Source organism: Poecile atricapillus, chromosome W, assembly GCF_030490865.1.
Source record: "Poecile atricapillus isolate bPoeAtr1 chromosome W, bPoeAtr1.hap1, whole genome shotgun sequence".
Classification (NCBI taxonomy): domain Eukaryota; kingdom Metazoa; phylum Chordata; class Aves; order Passeriformes; family Paridae; genus Poecile; species Poecile atricapillus.
In genome coordinates, this window is record NC_081288.1 from 53,523,272 (window position 1) to 53,545,436 (window position 22,165).

A 22,165-nucleotide genomic window follows, 5' to 3' on the forward strand; every position below is an offset into this window, starting at 1 on the left:
TGTGCATTCCCCTTAGTACCATTTTCTTCTTTTCCTACAATTACTAGGATTTATTTTCTTCCATTGAAAATAGGATTTTTGTCTCATTTGAGTCCCTGCTACTTAATTCCTACTTGAAGTCATAATCCTCCCTGTCACATCAGACCAATCTCTTTGTAGCCAATTCTGATTTCACAAGCAGGATTTTGACTTAGAAAGAACTGATTATTTAGGTACACCTTATGTAGCAGGATTTAGTTCTGAAACATACAAAGTAAGGAATTCTTCAGCCAGACAATTTTAATGAACTACACATAAGGTAAAAGCTGTGAAAGTTTGAGTTCCTGGCTCTCGCTTCTCAGTAACACATTAATTAAGGAGTCAATAGAGTGCAGTCTCTTCCTTCCAAGATACTGTTTTGGAGAGATGCCTCTCTGATACACAGGCTGTCCACAAAAATTTAAGGTGAGGTGATAATTTTTCCAGTCAATGGTGTCACAAAATTTTCTAAACCTCAACTGGTTTCAAACCTCTGACTTAAAACACACCAAATATTCTAATGTGGTGTCCAAAATTGCCCAAAAATATAGGGTTTGTTTGGGGTTTTTTTTTCAATTTTTTAATAAAATGTGTAAATTTCTGAAGAAAACTCTAAGATTGCAACAGGAATCCAGGTGTTTCTTTAATGGAGCCCATTCTCATGGGTTCTCTCTATGGATGGAAAATCCTTTATTACGAGACTTCTGTTCAGGAAAAACTGCAAAATAAAAAATCAACTTAAAGCAGCAACTGATTTTTGTAACGCTAGGCATGTTAAAAAGATAAGAGAAGTTATTGATTACAAAAAGAATCTATAGCTGACAAGGAAACCTCTTGATTATCAGGAAAGGAAGTCCTGTATTATTTTCTCAGCGCTGAGCTGACAGGATCATAAATTGAGATTAATTTTACAGGACTGTCCTTCTGTAACACCAAACAAAACCTCCCATTTCATATGGGAGAAGAATATCCATATCATTGAAAGCTCAATACCTATAGGTATAGGTATACCAATAACTATAGGTATACAAAGGATTTTAATGTAATGGATTAATTTCTAGGATCTCATGTACTGAATATTTGAACTAGAAGAAAAATAGCAAAGCAACAAACCAACAAACAACTTCAGTGAATATACAAAAAGTATCTTTTATTGAATGTGATATTTTATTTCAAGTGACTTGATATATGAAATCAGTCATCATCACAGGTTTTCCTATATTAGAGTTTGCACTCAAACATTTTCCTGTGCTTTTAAGTATTACTTGTAGGAACAGCTTAGGCTGCAGCTTAGGCTACAATACTGAAAGTGCTTATCTTTTTCACAGGAATTTAGAAGTGAATATATACTGAAGCTGAGCATATTAAAATACAGAAAAGAGTTAACTCTCGAGCTCCAGTGTGTATTTGGTTTATTTTTGCTTTGGGTTTCTTTAGCATGTATCTCAAATAGCTTATCAGAGTGGAAGGTTTGGTCATAAAAACTTCACATATAAAGGAACCCATTTATTCCGTGATTCTTTTCGAAACCTCTTACTACCAAACGGAAACACAGGCAAATCAGAAGGAGGAATACCTTCTGGTATCTTCTTCCAAGGTCTGCGAAAAAGACATACAGCGGTTTCAGAATCTTGACTGAAAAATATAGACCGTTCCCTCTGTTTATCGGCACTATCAGAGCGGCAGGCAGGGCTCGGGACATTAGGTGTAGCCCGGAGATGCGGCGGTGCGGCGCTCGGCGGGGCCGGGCCCGTGGCGGGCGGCGGCGGCGCGGGCAGAGCGCAGGGGGTGCGCGGAGCGGGGGCTCGCCCGGCCCCGGCGGGAGCGCACATCCCGTCATCCACGCGCCATCTAGCGTCGGGAAAGGGGACCCGGCTCGGCACGGGAGCGGAACGGAGAGGAGGAGGAAAATGCTCCCACACCCGTCCCAGCTCTCGCCGTTCCCAAAGCTGGTAAGAGCCATTTGGATATTGCGACCAGAACTCCGGAGTGGCTCGGGGCGGGTTGTGAGGAGCATCGCAACACTTCGCTCCCAGCCATCTCATTCCCCCTTTTTTGCAGTGAACGGTTCCCCTTCCCTTGAAAGCAGCTAGCGCTCCCCAGAAATCCCCTCGGTACCTCACCTAAGCTATCGCCGTCGCCCGATCCCTACCCAAAGCACCGCGAACTCCGCTGCCGGCGGAGGGGTTGGACCGCACGATCCCGGCCCCGCAGAGACACACACCGGCACACACGATGGCACACACGATGGCACACACACCGGCACACACACACACACCGGCACACAGGGTGGCACACACACACACACACACCGGCGCGCACGCAGGCACAGCCGCGCTCCCTGCCTGCCCTGCCGCCGCCGCCGGCGCAGCTGCCCGCAGCCCTTTTGTTTCGCCCGCGGAGCGATGTCCTGCCCACCCGCCCCGCGCTTCCCCGCGCCCGCACCGCCGCCCGCCCCTACGCCCCTCGCCCGCGGGCGGCGGCGGCGCGGCGGGGTGGCATGGCCCGCCCGCCTTGGGGGAGGCAGCGGGAAGCCCCCTTCCCCGCCCCCGGCCGCGCCAGGGCCTCGCCGCTGCCGCCCGCAGCCCGCGGCAGGGCAGGGGCAGCGGCCGCAGCCGCAGCCGCGCCTGACAGCGGCCCCGCGCCGCAGGATCCGCGCCCCGCAAGGACGTGCTCCACGAGCTGCCAGGCGCGATTACGTTGTTTTTTTCCCCCCACCCACCCCTTGAACTTGTTGCTTGGCGCTCGGCGGTGGCGGAGGGGGGTGGGGGTGGGGGAAAGCCTTATTATCGATGTCCCTTTGGATGCGATCAAGCTTTCTCAGGAGCAACTACTTCCCCGCCGTTCCCGGCGGGGCGCGGAGATCTAGCGGCAGAGCTCGTATTTCCAAAAGTCTCTATGCAACTGAGCGCTCTCGCCAGACTTTCACAGGTAGGTGCCGCAGACTGGGCACGTCTGGAGGGATTCGAGAACTGAGCCGAGGGGAAGGGGCGATGGGAAGGAGGCGGGGTACGGGGGGGGGAGGGATGGGGGGGCATGATCCACCACCGACCGCCGAGCCCTACTGCACCCCGCACTCCTGCCCCGCGCCCCCCCGCCCGCCCCGCTGCCCGGCCTCCCGCGCCGCCAGGGAGCTCCTGCCCCTTTCCCACTCCACGGCCAGCCTTCCCCGGTTCGCCTTTCGCCGCCTGCTCGGGCGCTCCCGGGGATGCCCCGTGCAGCCCACCTACTGCATGTGTCTCCAAAGCCCCCGCTCCTACCCCCGCCAGGACCGCGGGGTTCTGCCCGACCCTGGTCTCCTGGCCGCAGACCAGCCCCTATCCGTGCCCCGATGCTCCGTCCAGGGGAGAGCCCCGCTCTGCCCGCTCCCTCTCTGTGGGCGCTCCCCGCTCACGGCGCCCTATCCCCGGCATCCCTCTGCCCTTCAAAGCATTTCCTGCACGGAAAACTTGCCTTAAAGTTTAATGCTGCCGCCCGGAGCTCCTCCCCCTGCCCCGCCGGCTCCCCCGGCCCCTACCCGGGGTCTGAAGAAGTCCCCGGGCAGCGATTAAAGGTCAGGGAGAGGATTCTTCCCGGCGCTGCTCCAGGGCTGCCGGCGGGAAGGGGGGCGGCCCGCCCGGCCCATCCCCTCCGCCCCTCCACGGCGAGCGGCGGCGGCGTTGGCGGCCCCGCTGCAGCCGCCCGGGGAGGGCTCCGCTGGCTGCCGCGGCCCGGCTCCGGCGGCGGGCGGGGAGCAAGCGGAGGAGGGGCGGGGGGACCGGCTGCATCGCGCGTGGAGGAAAATCTCCTTCCAGGTGGCTGCACAGCTGCACTAGAGCTACTAGCTGGCTCCAGGGGCTAGTGATTTGAGGACTGTTGCTTCCATCCGGGGGGCCTCGAATGGAGACCTTATATCCAAAGGATTTGGTTGTTAGAGAAGCTTCTTTGAATACAGGGATTTCCAAGTGCCCTCATTTATTGTCCTAGCAGTCTGACCAGCGCCTGGAAAGCATATTCTGGGTTGAAAAAGTGGAGGAAACAAAAAGGAAGCAAAAAGGTTTTCAGTTAATACTGAATATCACAAAAATGTTCAGGAATTCTGCTGCCTCAAGAACATGTGAGAATTTGTATTTTTCTTTTCCCTCTCTATTTTAGTGGCTGGACCGGAACTGTCTCTAGATTGACTCCCTTAGCTGTAATAGGTGTTTGGAACCATGGCGGCAGGTGTAGCGGCTTGGTTACCCTTTGCCAGGGCAGCAGCCATAGGATGGATGCCAGTGGCTACTGGTCCCATGCCAGCTGCTCCGCGGCAGGAGAGAAAGCGAAGCCAGGACTCTCTGATTGTACTGAATGTGAGTGGCATCCAGTTCCAGACATGGCTGGACACCTTAGAGCGCTACCCTGACACTCTGCTGGGCAGTTCGGAGCGGGACTTCTTCTACCACCCTGAGACACAGCAGTACTTTTTTGATCGGGACCCTGACATTTTCCGCCATATTCTCAACTTCTACCGCACTGGGAAGCTTCATTATCCCCGCCAGGAGTGCATCTCAGCTTATGATGAGGAGCTGGCCTTCTTTGGCATCATCCCTGAGATCATTGGTGACTGCTGTTACGAGGAGTACAAGGATCGCCGGCGTGAGAATGCTGAGCGCCTGCAGGATGATGCTGATACGGATCACGTAGCTGAGAGCTCCCTACCCTCAATGACAGCTCGTCAGAGGATGTGGCGGGCCTTCGAAAACCCACACACCAGTACCCTGGCTCTGGTCTTCTACTATGTCACTGGATTCTTCATTGCTGTCTCTGTTATTGCCAATGTGGTGGAGACAGTGCCCTGTGGGGTAAGCCCGGGGCGCATCAAGGAGCTGCCCTGTGGAGAGCGGTATGCGGTGGCTTTCTTCTGTCTGGATACTGCCTGTGTGATGATCTTCACAGTTGAATATCTCCTACGTCTGCTGGCAGCTCCTAGTCGCTACAAATTTGTGCGCAGTGTCATGAGTATCATTGATGTGGTGGCCATTATGCCATATTACATTGGCCTGGTGATGACAGATAACGAGGATGTCAGTGGGGCTTTTGTGACATTAAGAGTCTTTCGTGTCTTCAGGATCTTTAAGTTTTCCCGCCATTCACAGGGTCTGCGCATCCTGGGCTATACCCTGAAAAGTTGTGCCTCAGAGTTAGGCTTCCTCCTCTTCTCACTCACTATGGCCATCATCATCTTTGCCACAGTCATGTACTATGCAGAGAAAGGTTCATCAGCTAGCAAGTTCACCAGCATCCCTGCAGCCTTCTGGTACACCATCGTCACCATGACAACACTGGGGTAAGTGCAGCTGGTGTTTGGTTACAGCCAACATTTCAACAAGTGTATTGGCACGGACGGAAAACACTCAGTTTAGAAAAAATGGTGATAGAAAAAAATGTGAGGGTAAGTTTTTGTTACAGAACTTTAGGACTACAACTTGTAACTTCCTTCTAGCTTTTTTACATGTTTAAGAGAGTCAACAACATTGCCGAAATGAAAATAACCCAAATCCAAAAACTGCAAAAAACCTGAAAAGGCAAACAACAAAACAAAGCAAAAAAGTCTTCAAACTGTTTGGTTTTGGACAGTGAAATTGGAATATTTTATGAGTACATGTGAGTTATCAGTGGATTTTTAGTGGAGTATGTATTTTCGCTTAGGACCTGTTACAGTGTTCCTAAATTACTAATTCTTATAAGGAGAACCAAAGTGCAAGCTTTTGGTCAGTATGTGGATCTGCCATTTTGTTTTAAGTCATGTATTGATGTAGACCTGGATATTGAGTTTGTTATTACAAAAAGATTTGTTTTCATGAAAATTATACCTTATCTTTACAAAAAAAAAATACATTAATGATTTTATTTAAGACACTGAACACATTTCCTTTGAATTTCATGGACGTATAACTTTTAAATCATGAATGTCAAGCTACACTGACTGGTGATATGCTCTGGAAAATGATCTGAGGAAGTGTGAGACATATGACACATCAAGCATGTGTCTTTAAATATAATTCTAATGGCAATACAATTTCTTTCAGAGAATAGGGGTTAAAAAAAAGTGTCACCATTGACATTAGAATGCAATGCAGTTTAATGGAAAGATGAGACAGAGAAGTATTTTATGAAGTCTCTGATTCCAGAGTCTGAGTGTATCAGCTGATTCTCTGCACTGAGTTATAAAATGCATTTGTCTTTAATTACAACAGGGATTTAGAAGGTTGACTAATTTGAAATGATAATTTTTCCCTATTCTTAATTTTCTGTTGTATAGTACCATCTATGAAATTGAAAATTTGTTGATTCATTACAAACTACCTAGTTATTTAATAATTACTACATGGCAAACTTAGCACTTTCATTAAGGCAAAGCCCATCATTTTATTAGCATTTTGCCATATCTTGTTGGGACTGTTGAGACTTATGAAACATGAATAACTTTTAAATTTAACAAAATGAAAGTGCATTATTAAACTATTATGAAAAACTTGATTTATTATGTGCAATAGTAATTTACTTGGGAAACGCACATAAAAAATATTGAAAAAGATAAAAGGAATGTCTTATGCCACCATTTTTTATACCAGGCTTTTATCTCCAGTGTGATATAACAAATGAAGATAAATATAGTGCATAGTAAATATTTCATACTTCTTGTAAGGGCAAGTTATGCTAAAAAGGAGTGACAAGAGCTTTGGGGATTTTAACCCGCCTTTTAGGTTCCTGGGTGGTTTTTGGTTTTCATTTTCTGTTGCTGGTGACAAATGGAAGGGATGAGTTAGAAGCAGCAAGTTAGGCATGGTAATTAGATCCACACTCCTGTATTTTCTGATGATGATATTTCTTACCATTTATTTTTAATTAGAATAGTGATGTTTTCAAGAAAGAGTTGACTGATACTTTAATATAAAAAAAAAACAGAAGCTGGTGTATTTTGAGGGTTTTTTTGTAACAAAAGGTACTTTCTGAATAAGTTGTTTCCATGCTTATGCAGTGTGGAAAGTACTTGTCCATGGTACTGAACAGAAAATTTTCTTGTTTTGTGCCCAAATTGCAACTGATTATAATACAGATATGAGATCTCAGCTGGTGTTAATATGATTTGTTTGTTTCTTTGGCACACACACACACACACACACACACACACACACACACACACATATGTATCTACATGAGTATTATTCTGTAATTCCAGGTTTTGAAGTATTACTCTGAGTGAAATCTTCAAAAGTACTGCTGTAATTTGAACATAATTTCACATCTCTTTGAATAGAACCTAAGAATCTGTTTTTAAGTATACAGCACACAATATTTTGGTCCCAAGTGGAACAAAAAGGGTTAAAGAGAATCCTCTCATGCTTGACTCCTTTTTCAAGGTAGTTTGAACAGAGAAAGTTTTGAGCAGGTTGAACAGAGATCCAAAGTCTCACCCTCAGAAGTTGAGGTGTGATACAGGTTCAGATATGACACACATCTCCAATTTTTATGAAATCTTTTATCAGTGCATTAGGTAGATTATGTCCTTTTAATAACATCATGATAACTTTATAAAGATTATGTTTAAATGTTAAATATATATATGTGAATAATTTAAATAAAATTAGCATAATAAAAAGCTTTGAAATCTTTTTAGTTGATGGAATAATTACACAAAAGGAGAGGGAAGTTGCAGGGAAAAGCATCAAGGGTCAGTGAAAACTGATTGTAATTAGTACTGATACCTTTTCTATGTGCTAAAGCTTACCACCTCTTTACTAATACAGGACTCCTGTTCATTTTAACTTTAGTTTTAGCTGAATCAGGGGTGTATAAATGAACTTGACAGGAACAACTTCTCTCTTTTAGAAACAAAGCTTGATGAAGTCTTTATGTTTTAAATGACAGTAGCACACAGCAGGTTATGTGAAATACTACAAAAATTCATGAAAGCTAATAGCGAATAATAGATTAACATAAAATTGAGCTTTTGAGTCTTGGTGTCATTGTCATATTTTTCTAGATAGCAAGAGTATTGAGTAAGCGACCTTTGCAATTTGGGGAGTTATTACCTTGGAAGCAGAGCTATATTTCTCAGTTCTGCATGATTGCTGAGCAATTAAAGTGTCTTTAAAAAAACATAGATTACATTTTCTTTTGCAGTGTGCTAGTGACTTCAAATATTACAATATTTTTGCCTCCAAGGATATACCAGCTATTAACTGCTCTTGACTGCTCAGCTCAAGTAGTACATGTACATGGAAATGTTACATGAAAAAGCTGAAAAAAAATGAAAGGAAGGAAAGAAAGGAGCAAAGGAAGAAAGAGAACGTGAGAAAAAGGTAAAGATGGAGAGAGAAAGATGCCTCTAGAAAAACAGCATGTATGCTTCCAGAAACTGAACTGTTTTAAACTCCAGACTAGTGTTTTTTCAGGATTAATTGCAGCAAAAGTAAAGTAGAAACAAGAGGAGAAAGGAGAATAAAATTGAAAGAGGTCACAAAATATTTTATGGAGATTCAAGATAATAGTGGAAAGCACAGAGGTCAAGAATCAGGTTAGTGTGAAACTTGAGAGAGAAAAGCTCAAGTCTATTGAACTGGGACTGTGAGACCTCCATGGGGGCTTGTGAACATCTACACCCATAATGACAGTTATGTCACTTTCTGCTATCACCTTATAACATGACAATCCAATATATTTCCATCTGCCCTATCAGGAGCCAGCAAATGAGCTGGAATAGCTAGTAAGCTTTTGATGGTGTAAGGATATTGTTTGTTCCTGAGTCAGTCAGAGCTATAGCTAGTTTGTGTTTTATGAAGATATTATACTTTAAATAAGGAATGTAGTGCTCTTCTGTGAGTAGTTCTAAAGCAATCTCACTGCTATATTAAAATTTTATTTTTATAGCTTTTACATTGGGTGGCATTATAAAGTCACACAATGCTTCAGCAGATGAACACAATATGAAGGGAAGGTTAAACTCAAGACTACTCATTTATTTGCTTTCTTTGTATAAACTAGAGGTGTGTCTTTCAGAAAAGATAAAGCAGCTATTTGTTTTCATTATTTCTTAATATAGCCCATAATGTGTGAGGAAACCCACTTAAGATATATCAAATTCTCTGAAGACTTTATAATGAACAGATGACTAGATGTGATAACAGAAAGCCTCAGTGAACAAGGGAAGAGAGCAAAGGATTTCCTTTGCCTGCATATTCATGTTTGCCATCTTCAGTCCTTTTTCCATTCTTGTTTCATCAATATGGGTATGTTCTATCTATTTTTTTTTCCATTATTTATTCCAATTACCACTTTCCATAGTTTTCATGGTTGGGGTTTGTGCACTGGTTGACACTTTTCCTCCCTTCTTCAAGACAAGGTTAACATTTGTAATAAGACTCTGCTGGCTTTATTTTTCCTTCTTCTGCTCCTTTGTTCCAGATTCCTAATCATCCCTCACTACTAGATCAAATCTTTCATTTGTCATCATTGTCATTCATTTGACCTGAACTCTCTTCAGAACAGATTTTTTGTTCTGACCTTTGCTTGATAAATTTTTCCTTATGAGCATCATAAAATTTCCACATCATCACTTTTTTTCTCAAATGCCACACATATTCTCTTTTCTCACTACTGTGCCATTTTCAAGTGTCTTTAGTTCCTTATAGTCTCTGCATTTTAGTTTGAAATAATCCATCTTTTCACAACTTATATTAAAAAATTGAGTTTATTAAAATGTGACAAGAGAGAAAAAAATTCAAAATCTTTGTTTTGTGAAAAAAAAATTCATTAAAAGTTCAGATATATTCTTATGATCAGTGTTACAAATGTAAATATTCACAAAGTTAGAGTATTATATCTGTATCTTGTAAGTACATATTGCTCATTCATTTTTTGTTTGATATTTTCAACCCTGTTTCAAATAGAACTTTGCTATTTTTGTCTTACATACAACCTAGTGGATTTTGTATTTTACAAATGTGTTTGATGTCTCAATCTATTTTCTCTTCACAGCAGAGACATTTAGCCTATATAACAGAGGAGGCACAAAGTGTAGTTGTGATCACCTTCAAAGTACATTACTAGATATTCAAAAAGGGCTCCAGGGAGAAACTGTTATACAAAGGGTCATTTTGATAGCAGTAAAATTTATTTTTTTTTATGTAACAAAAGGATTACTGAAACTATATTGGGCTGTTGTTACTTGACAGTAAGAGAGCAGAGTAATTGTATTCTTACTTGGTTGCACTGGAGACCAGCTTTCCTCTTCAAAAAAACCCTGAAAATCTTAAAGGAGAAGGACTTGGCTTGTTTCACTCATTTTTCTTGAGCATGAACTTCCTTAGTTCAGTTATAAGAACATGAAGGTGATGCTTAACAAAAAGATCTTTCTGCTCAGGATTGAATACGTTTGTTCCTTTGGTAGAAAGAGATTGAATTTTGTTTCCTTGTTGTTACTTTGAGACAGGAATAAGAATTAGATTACTGTTGATGTAGCATAGAAATATGCTTAGTACAGCAGAACAAATAATCTCAGAGAGTAATTATGACTAGTGCCTGATCTGTTAACTAGGGCCTATCATTCAAGTAATCATCAGTGAATACTGTCATTTTAGTAAAATCTTTAAGTGATCAAACCTAAGAAGTTTAAACTGAGTGATGACAATCCGTATGTGACTCACATCATTGTGCCTTTGTCTAAGATGAAAAATTTGCAATATAAAAGCCATATAAATCTATGAATACAGTATTAGAAATAGTGCCTACCATGCAAAAAAAAATCTGGAAATGGAAACTGTATTTCTGAAGAAGGAAAAATAAATACAACAGAAATAAAGTGAGTATTCAAAATAAGTTGAGAACATCTTGCAACTTCAGGGTGACAATTAAGTTTTCAGGCATTTGAAAGAAAGTCTAATGAATTTTACTCCTTTTAATTGATTTTTACATCATTATAGTCCATTGGCAGAAGTTCGTAATATTCATCATGGTAAGATAACAAGAATCTGATTCATCAGGGGTTAAGATTACAGATTGTTCCAAAGAGGGAGTATAAATTAGAAATACAGAAGATATTTAGAATCTGCCTTAAGAGGTTTAATCAATTGCATGACAACAGAGCTGACACTGATGGGAAAGATTCTGTATATTTCTGTACCTATCATTTATTGGGCAATAGATAGGAGCACAGGTTTTTCTGGAGGACACAGTCTTTAAGATTTTTTTTTTTCTTTCATGAATTGATTAGCAAAGGTTTTTGAATTTATAGAGAGTGCTTTGAAATTATAGCTCCACGCTACACTTCCTGGAACAATACACTTCCACCATGCTTGGACTTCAACTCCTAACACAGTTAGGGGCCCTAATTTCTACCACTATTTCTTAATTTTTTTTTTTTTTTTAAAAAGCATATGATTTTGCTCTTCCTGTGCCTCTGGTAATGTTTCATTAGTGTCTTTTTAAGTAAAAAAGCTCTGGGCTTTGTTTTGACAAAAAAAAATCAATTTTCACCAAAGTGCACAATGAAATTTGCATTATTTTCACAGCATAGACTTAAATACATGTGATTTGAGATTAAATAAAAAGTAATGCTTTTAACTAGAGCATCTGATGCGTAACAGGTATGAATGTCCTGTAGAAATGTATTGGATACAAAAATTTACTCAGGTATCTGGTGTATGAAGACTCAGGTTTAAACATGAGCACCTATGAAGATCATGTGATCAATGCATAAAAAGAATAAAATCAAACAGGATTCATCTCTATTATAATTCAAATGAGACTGCACTCCTTTTCTCCTAGTAGCATAGACACAACTTAGGCATTATTAGGAAATACATCTTAATGTACCTAGTTATCAGTACAGCATTCCTACTACCATGAGTTCAAATTCTTGCAGTTAAGTGCATTGACAAAAGCTAACAAAACAGTAAAAGACAGCTATCTTTCTGTTATTAAAGATACAAAGATATTAGTCATATAAGTAATTGTACTTTTTGTGTATTTAGAAAAGCAGTTTCCTTTCTTACATTCCACTGTGCAGCATTGTTCCGTACTTATCTGCAGATCTCCATCCTGAAGATGAAAGCATTAAGAGCTACTGTGTAAATGTACTTAATTAGACCATGATTTTCCAGTTACAGAAAATGTGAGGTTGCTAAAAAAACCTAGAAAAATGTTTTTAAAATGAACAAAGTAAAATTTTGCATATTTAAAGAATTTAGGAATAGTAGTTTACATTTCATCCCTGGTTTTGGTTTTTTTTTTCAGTTTCACCTGTGTTACTGGTTTCTTTGATCTGATTGGTTTAACTGAGAGGTCAAGTTTCACAGACATAGAGTTCTCCTGGGTTTATTTATTTATAGGACCCAAACACTACAAGGAAGAATTTAAAGGCATTTATGTGTCTGGAGATGAAGACAGGCACTCAACTTGAATTCTCAGAGGCTTGGGTGTGAGAAACACAAAGGGGAACAAGTGAAGCTGGGTACCTAGTTCCCTTAGAAAACAGTCTTATGTGCACAGGAGTAACTTCTAGGATAAGTACAGAATACTGTACTCAGATCTGGGGTATGTCCCAGAGGCAGGATCAAATGGCCCTGTCAGAATCAAATGGATCCTGCTGGGGTTCAGGTCTTGTTAAAATAGATTATGCCCTGTTTTTACATCATATTGTAGAAAGGAGATAAGAGTATTGTGTGTATGGTATGCTTAGGAAGGAGGAATGAGTAATTCAAGTAAAAAAAAAAAGAAGGGTAACTGAAAGAGTAATGTAAATTATCCAAGGGATATATTTTTTGATCCTAATTTTCTGTCTCTGTGGTTTTCAAACCAACAGCTCAGCATGAAAAGATATGTAAGAAATGGAAGCTGTGACATGTAGATATTAATGAAAATATTTTTAGAAACAGTGTGTAAAATTATGAAGCAATGTCAGGTAGGTGATTCCATTTTTCAAATAAAGAATCTGAGGATTTATTGGTTTCAATAGGTCTCCTATTTGGCTGATACACAGTAAATTTGTTAGAATGCAGATACGTGGTAAGAAAAGGTAAAAGATAAGTCTAAATTTTGACCACTGCAAATTCATCCACTTCTCTGGTATGGTGGCAAATATTATTTTGTATCTATTTGTCTTTTTAATGAACATTGTTTGTAGATTTTTGTAGGATGTTTGAGAACTACTTTGTCTGCCTTTGGGTTTTCTTTTTATGCAGTAATATGAACTTTGTAAGCAGAGTACATTTCTACTAGCTGATTCTTACCTTTATCTCTGTTCCTAAATGAAGTATATTGAAAGCATATTTTCCTGTTTTTTCCTGATATTTTGTAAAAAAAAAAATCATTTCCTGAGGTAAGCATCCTATATCACAGTTCTTTCTCTTTGAGGAAGTATTTTGATTTGTGAGCTGTACTTGCTATCACTTTCACTAAGGCTTTATATCAAAAAATAACATATGAAGAAAAAAATCCCAATATTGAGAACATTTATATATTTTCAAATACGAATATTATAATATCAGCATTAAAACAAAAATGTTATAAAATATGTATCTGTATAAATAAATTTTGCTGTTTGATTATTGAAGACTGTCCTTAGATAAGACTTCATATAGTATAAAAGGCAGTATAAACTTCTAGGATTTTACTTTATTACTCTGAGTACTTTGGTAAATTAAAATAAAGTATGTTTCACTACAGTTTTAAATCTCTTGGATTAAGAGTTAATTTTGGATTAAGAAGTAACTGTGAACATCCTTAATGGTATCTATAATAGCCTAATTTTATGATAATACATAAACATGCTTTAATTAATTATTATTTTAGAAAAAAATATTATGAGACCAAATTCTAACTTTTTTCAAGTGTGTATCCAGAGATACGGATTTTTTTCTATGAATTATACTGGCAGATTCTCAAAATATTTTGGCTGATACAAAGGGAACAGTCTTTCAAATTATCTCTTGAAAGCTTGGCCACCCAGGCATTCCCTGTAAATGGCTGAGAGTTAGACTGTAAGGTTGTGAAGGAATTAATTTAGGATTGTGTATTAGCTTACAGTCTGAATGTGTCTTTTGCATCCTAACTCACTGCTTCTTTCAGTAAGATGAATCGAGAGTTTTCTGTATAAGAGCACATGTAATGTGAGTGGGATCCTTAACTTTTCATTATTTTTACTATTCATATCCTCCTTTTTTTATAGCCCAAAAGAGGAGTTTTATTATTGTGTTAGTGGCCTTACTTTCATTTTTTGCAACTTTTATCTCTTCCACTTGCAGCCACTTAGCAATTCCCTGAGCATCCTTATCAGCTATGGGCAGCAACTACGGCACTATGCAGAATTGTTTAGGAACAAAATTGATGCTCTTTGACATGGTGGATGACAGCTGCAACATGCTGGTCCCCAACTCTCCTTCTTCCCACAGAGGAATAGAAGTTCAGAGAGGTTGAAGATGTTTTCCAAACCTGATTGTGAAGAGCCTGTATACTTTGTTGGTTAAGGGTATCTAATCGCTTCATTGTTGGTATACAGCAAGTTAAGAATTGTGGCCTTTCTATTGAAGACACAGAAGTACCAAGCAATCTTTAGTAACAACTCTTTTTAACTCTTTGTAATATAAATATCACAGTATAATATAAATACCACAGTATCTTGTACCACTTCTAGTACTGAGAATTTTTAGTTTTTCTAAGCTTTTTGGTTGGGTTTGTTACTTATGCATTTGTTTACATCAGTTGATGAAATCCAAGTTGAAGCATGGATATCATGCACTAGAGACAGGAGAATGGGACAAACAGAATATATACCCCTATTCTCACACACCTAGTGAGAGCTATGCTTGCAGCTGTCTCTTGTGTTTATTTGATAAATATTATATAAAAAGAAGATTTCAATAGTGTAAACTCTGCACTGTTTGAGAATTTAGATAAAATTTGCTATTTTAGCATCTGGATGGAAGCTTGAAAGGGTACAAATTGAAGCTTTCCCACAGAAAGATAGTTTAGAGTAAATCTGTCCACAGACTGGCTTACTAATTTAACACGCTCAGTATTAATTATTTTCCAAGTGAAAGGGAAGCTCAAATTTTATCTGGTTTGCTTGTGAACAAAGTAATCAACCTATAGTATGTGTCAAAAGGTGCCAACTTTTAGAAGTAAATATTATAAAGGAATCTCCTTACAGAAAGATTCCCAGGTAATATGATATGCTGTCCTTCTCAGACGGCGTGCTACTTCTGACACCTCTCTCTCTTCCTCCCATCACAGTCAGATCACTGTAGAAGTTGCAGCTGCTGAAAGGCTGCAACCATCATCATTCTTTAGCCTACAGTTTCTTTCCTGTGCAGGCCCAAATTTTGGGAATTTAGCACATTAAATAATTCATGGGAGAAGAAATGTTGCTAGTCGTGCTGGCGAGCCCTTGAGCGCAGTTCAGCCTCTTGCCGCGCTGGCAGAGCTGTGACAGTCTCTCTCCTCCTCTGGGGACAGGCACAGCTGCAGACTGGAGATGGTGCTGACTCGTTGTGTCTGGCACAGGTGACCAATGATTTTAAAAAACAGATATCTTTGGGCAACAGTGCACGTGCAAGATGAAATCCTAGCTGTGGGAAGGGAAGATAGGAACCACTTTTGTTCCAGGTCTCTAGAAGACAGAAAAGAGTGCCTGGAGTGGACTACACAAATCCCTTTGGGTGCAACTGCCTTCTGGCACTGTCTGCCCTGAGCCCTCTTCACACCTTGAGTACAGCACGATGTCTGTCAGCAGTCATTCATGGAGTGGATTTACAGTGGGTTTGGCCATGCAATAGGAAAGAGATCTGGGGTCTTGCAATGCTTTTCCAGACTGTATGTGAGTTTTCCCTATTGCTCTATGAATTCACAACATTTAGCATGCACTGCTTGTTGCGTCTTTGCAAACAAATTAAGTAAATACAAAGCAAAGTGACAGATGATTTGGAATACTGGGCAAAAAACCGGATGGAAGTATGGACTTAGATCCACATAAATGGTTTTGAAATATATCAAGAGGCTGAAAACAGATTGGTTCATCTCTAGTCTCAGTGGTGTTATCCTCTCCTTTAATATATTTTCTGATACCTGGTTTCTAGCTCATTAGCTATTCTCAGAGGTTCTATTGTCTTCAAAGCAAACAAATCCAAATGCAACAGAAAGGTTTCCTTAAAGAAACCTTTCATGTTGTCTGTACATAATTTGTTTCCCAGTCCCTGTGTTTGTGTGGAAGGATGCAGCTATGGAGATAATATCTTAGGTGTGTGGTTTTTAAAGAAGACAATCAGGACATAAAACTATTTTAAAGGAGACAAATAGGACATGCTGTACAATAGAATTATTATGGAAGAATCTGGAGGTGGAATTCCAACTTAATTCTCTTTCAATTGCTTACTATCTCTGGGAGATATTTATAGGTTTTAACTTACTCCTCCAAAAGTTAAATAGTTCTGAGCTAGTCATCCTTTTCTCAGTTAGGAGGTAATGAAGAGAAGCAGGCATCTGGATGTGCTCATTCCTCTGCACCGAGTATAAATGAAATTTATTATAATTAGTGTAGACTTTAAATACCAAGTGGAAATGGATGAGATAAATCCCAAGCTCTGTGGGTAGTTGGTTTGATCCACTCTCCTTGTTCCCAAATTATATAACTGTGAAAGGCCCATAACATATTCCTTTCAAAGATCATAGCAGAGTACCTGCTTGGCAGTTGATGGCAATTCCCACTTCATCAAAAAGGTGACATGTGCACTACATTCAAACTCAAAATATTCTTGTTTTGTGTAACCCTGAAGGCCACTTCAGTGCTTTTGCCAGTTTTTTATCTTTTTCCGTACAACACAACAAAAATTTTAAATTTGAAATAAAGGGAGATTTAATATTTGTGCTGGTTTGGAAGAAGCCTCTAGAAATTTGAAAGAAAATTTAAGTTTCCACTGTATTTTTCTGCAGGAAAGCATTCTTCAAATAGCAATGCTTGTGAGTTAAGATATGAAGAGCTAGAATACCTTGATTAGCCTTCAAAGGATTGTAAGCTATTTCTGTTCTTCTGAATGGGAAACCTAAAGACCAAGCCACATAATGGTCTTGTTAGCTGCTTCACCACTGTTCATTTCCAAAGTGTCCCACTGGAGACATATCAGACATATCCCCTGAGACACTGTTCTTCCAGGAGGTCCCAGAGCTCTAGATTGCAGTTAGGTACTGCAGTGCATAACTGTGAAGCAGAGTGAAAATTTTAGAGACACACTACAATAAATTTCAGCAGGGACACTCTACTCATTGCAGTAGTCATTTTCATATTTAATTCAATTTAAAAAATATAATTTTCTCTAAAGCTGCCTCCAGACTGACAGAGCCTTAAAGGCCATGACAGGGTATTATGGTCAAAACTGCTTCAGATTTGTCTTTCTCATTTTCCTTCTGAACTTTGTTCACTTCTCTGCAAATCATTCAAATCACTCTGATAAGGGAATTCTTTAATTTGGTATGAAATCCTTTTATCAACAAAGATTTGATTTAATTTAATTTTAGTTTGTCTTCATGATCTGCTTTTCCAGAACAGCAAATCTCAAATTTGGCAGCTAGTACAGTTCTATACAAGTGTGAAATAACATTTTCTTTCAGTATGTTCCTTTTTTTTTTTTTGGGGGGGGGGGGGGTAAGAATTCATGAAATTTTGCTCTTTTATACATTAAATGGCATACTAATTTTTTTTCTGTCTGTGAAAAGAGATGAATGAACTACAGAAGAAACAATATTTCCTCTTTTTTCTTCCCCTCAACTGGCCAGCTTTATCATAAACTTCCAAATATGTTTTAAAGAAAAAGTGCTGTCCTGCATAACTAATGAAATGTTGTTTCTCCTTTGAGGGGAATCAGTGGTTATTTCACAATTTGGGGCAACAATTCTGATTTAATACTTTGTAAAAATGACTCTCTTCCCATTTGCAGTTCAAGCTATTGCTTTTGAAAAGCTAGAAGAGATGATAAATGATGGAAAAGAAATTCTTTCTTAAGGTTCTTGCTTACTTATAAGCTGTCCTTGAAACAAATCCCGGTACAAAGACAAGTTTTTTTTCCATACTTCTGAGATTTGAAGTTATATTTTTATTATGCCAACCCCTTTTCAATTGCCTTTCAAATCAAATTGAGAACAGGGACCTATGAAGCCAGTCTGCAGAGAAATTATTTACCTAACTAGTTTTCTAGGGAGAAATAGGTATAGACAGTGTCAAAAACTGAGTTGTTAGTCCTTCAATAAAGCAGCCTGATAGTGGCTAGTGTTCTGCACCAGGGTGGAGTGGTGGGATGTAGAGATGGTGGGATGGGAAAGAGTGATGATGCAGTATTTTTTCTGAATCTTGACAAGAAAGGTACAACAACAAATTACTTAATAAAAATAGATGTTTTAATAACATAAAGAGGGACATAGTTATCGGCTCAATCTCATTGCCCTTCAGATGCTGGGATCTATGCATTTGCTTAGCATTGGATGGGCTGGGGGGATTTTTCTACAGCATGCTGTACAGATCCTGTACATGCAGAGATCTCTCTTTCAGTTCTTTGTGGTATTGCATAATTTTTATTAGGTTTTTGCAATAACACAACCCTATTAATAGAGGATATTTTCATGATAACTTCTTGCTGCACTTCTAGATGAAGGCAAGGTTGTAGAGGTGGTGTAATCACCAGTATCAAGTTACCTGCAGGCTCCTCTCTTACAGTGGTCTGGGCAGGTTTATTCTGCAAACAATGTGTTTGTACAACAGAGCACAGCCTGAAGGCTGGCGTGAACATTCAGCATTGTCTGCTGTACTTGCTCAGTCTCACTGTTACCTGAGTCAACTACTTTCTACTGTGGTCTTTCAGTCAGGTTCACTACAACGGGTTTGTGGTGTGAGGTAAAGAAGAATACACCTGATCACATGATTTCTTAATGTAATAACTACTAACTTTTAGTGATTATGATTATGATTACTGACCAGAGTTACTGACTCAGAGAATTATAAAAAAGCTAAGAACTTTTGCAGTCAGATGAAGGGAAACATCACTCCTCTTTTCAAAAAGGAAAGAAAGAAGGATGTAGGGAACCACATACTCTGTGCTTGGGAAGGTTGTGGAGCAAATCCTCATGGAAGTAGTTTTAAGGCACATACAAGGAGGTATTTCAAGGCAGCCAGCATGGCTCTCTTAAGGCAAATTGTGCCCAAATAATCTGGTGACCCTCTGTGATGGTGTGACTGCAGCAGTCAACAAGGGAAACAGACCCAAGTCACCTACGTAGACTTCTGTAAGGCCTTCAGCATGGGCCCATACAACATTCTTATTTCCAAGCTGGTCAGACATGGACTTGAAGTGTGGACTTGGGGGTTCTCATGGATGAAAAGCCCAACACGAGCCAGCACTGTGCACTCACAGCCTGGAAAGCCAGCTGCATCCTGGGCTGCATCCAAAGCAGCATGGCCAGGGGGGCAAGGAAGGGGATTCTGCCCCATTGCTCCACTCTGGTGAGGCCCCACCTGGAGTGCTGCATCCAGCTCTGCAGTCCTCAGCACAAGAAAGACATGGACCTGTTGGAGAGGGTCCAGGGGAGGTTCACAAAGATGATCAGAGGGGTGGAGAACCTCCCCTATGAAGAAAGCACAGGAAGAGTTGGGGTTGTTCACCCTGGAGAAGAGAAGGCTCCAGAGAGACCTTTTGTGGCCTTCCAGTACCTAAAGTACCTTTTAGAAATGAGGGACAGCAAATTTTTACATGGACAGATAGTGATAGGATAAGGAGGAATGGTTTTAAACTAAGAGATATTTAGATTAGATGGTAGGAAAAAAATTTTTACTGGGAGGACAGTGAGGCATGAGAACAGGTAGCCCAAAGAGGTTGTGGATGCCCCATCCCTGGAAGTGTTCAAGGCCAAGACTGAGGTGTTGGATTTAGATGATCTTTAGTCCCTTGCAACCCATAACTTTCTGTACTTCTAGGATAATATCAGAATAAGTTGAATATGTTAAAATAAATATCTAGAACTTTTTTCCAAAGAAACTTCATATTTCTTCTAAAAATTTCACAATGAAATATCAAGAATTCTTATGATGTAAGGTAATAGAAAATATCTTCAGGAGTCTTTGAACTTTTTTTTCTTACGTGAGACTTTGATAAAAGTAAAATGTAGTTGGAAAATACAATTTATGAATTTCCTGTTTCCAAAAATACATTAATGAAATCCACTTAATTTTTATTAATTTTCTTTTAGAAATGTATAACAAAAACCTAGAACTACACATTTGTCTCTTTTGGTTCAAATTGCTTTTGGGATTTCAGTTCAAAGCAATTTTGATTTTTCATCCACATGTGGAATGGAGAATACTTTCAGAAGCAATGCTGTGAAAGAAAAATTTCATCTAATGGTGAAAGACTGTAAACCAGACATGACTGGTCCATTCTTCTTTTCACTTAAAAAAAATTTAGAAAAATTAATGGCAAGATATCCAGCAGTGCACATCAAGGAAAAAGGATACAACTTCTGCCTTGGGTAGAAGTTACAGATTGCTGGCACTATAACTGGTGAAGTATCATGGTGTACTTGCCTTTGCTTCCATCCTAACCTTTGCTTCCACCCTGGACAGGGCTTTAGTTTTACACTAATTTATCTCCTTCACCTCCCCCTCTCATGTTTTCAGTTAATTGAAATTACTGTGGGTTGGATCAAGCTTAGAGTAGGGAGATAGTTATTTTTTCCTAAAGATTTTTTAAAGAATTGTGGACAATGGATACATTATAGCTATTTTTAAGTACCTTAAGTATAGGTTCAGAGTCTGCAAGAATATCATAGAGCCTGAATACTGTGCAAACAGGGAAGCAGATGCTTTAAACTCACTAATAGTTCTTACTACTCTTTCTTCAGCTATTATATAATCAAAGGTCATAATCTACAAGGTGATGAGAACTTTCATCAGCTGCAGAACACAAAAACTTAATAAAAATTTCAGTGTAAGATACATAAATGCTGCACCATCTGTGAGTCCATGAATGCCTTGCAGGATTTGGTGCTATTCACTTGATCCAAAGCCCATGGAAATCAAATAGTCTTTGGTTTGACCTGAGAGGGCTTTGCATCAAGCTTTTATATAAAAACCTCTAGCAATATATTGACCAGGACAACAATTATTTTCTTGAATTATGTCAGACTCTAAGGATTTTATCCCAAATCCTTGGGAGTGTTAGCAGGCATTCCTCCAATACATATATTGCTCTCAGTACCTTATGCAGACACAGGGTGAGAAAAACAAACGGTGGACTTTAATTATATGTATTTGAAGCATAGTTTCATCATCAGGAAAACAGTAAGATAGTACATTCCAGCTTCAGATATAACAGGTTTATCTGGTTTTTGTCAGGAAAATCTTAATGGGAAGTAAATGATACAGCATCTCCTGTGCTAGCATCAATGTTGAGTCATACATGAGATCCCATCTTCATACATGAGTATTTCACTGAAATGGTCATAATCAACACTGGAGTACAGAATTTGCTCAGAGTTCCTTACAGCTAAAAGGGGAACAAGTTGGCATTTTCTTCGTTAGCTTATCAAAAGCCTTGCTAACTCACAGAAGCTTTCAGGCAACCTTGACAGTATATCACGCACTAATATCATAAGAGAACATGACAGACAGAGCCTGATGTATCTAATTTTGGACTGGTATAACAGTGCTATTTAGAGCAATAAAGGTTTTATCTCTTGGTTGATCTGTTTACTGAAATAGTCAGTGAAAAATATGTCATGTATTGCATCTCCTTATTATTCTTCTGGCATAAAGGACATTTGAATGGCTGGTTCTGCCTACATTTTGGGATTGTCCTGCTAACTGTATTAGGATAAAGTCATATACTGTACTCGGGCAGCACTGTGTCCAGTTCTGGGCCCCTCCCTACAAGACAGACATTGAGGGGCTGGAGTGTGTCCAGAGAAGGGCAACAAAGGTGGTGAAGGGTCTGGAGAGTGAGTTGTACGAGGAGCGGCTGAGGGAGCTGGGGTTCTTTGGCACAGCGAAAAGGAGGCTCAGGGGAGACCTTATCACTCCACAGCTGCCTGAAACAAGGCTGTAGCCACGTGAGGATTGGCCTCTTCTCCTAAGCAACAAATGATCGCA

General features: G+C 39.9%; 1 protein-coding gene across 1 annotated transcript in view; it reads left to right on the top strand.

Annotated features, from left to right (window-relative positions):
* Nucleotides 1–2,803: 2,803 nt before the first annotated feature.
* The window catches only part of LOC131591867 (potassium voltage-gated channel subfamily D member 2), a 265,875-nt gene continuing 246,513 nt past the window's right edge, over nt 2,804–22,165 (top strand). The window contains exons 1-2 of the mRNA XM_058862971.1: nt 2,804–2,949; nt 4,153–5,326. Of these exons, the coding sequence (XP_058718954.1) occupies nt 4,212–5,326 (1,115 nt within the window). The 5' untranslated portion in view covers nt 2,804–2,949; nt 4,153–4,211. The remainder of the gene's footprint in view (nt 2,950–4,152; nt 5,327–22,165) is intronic.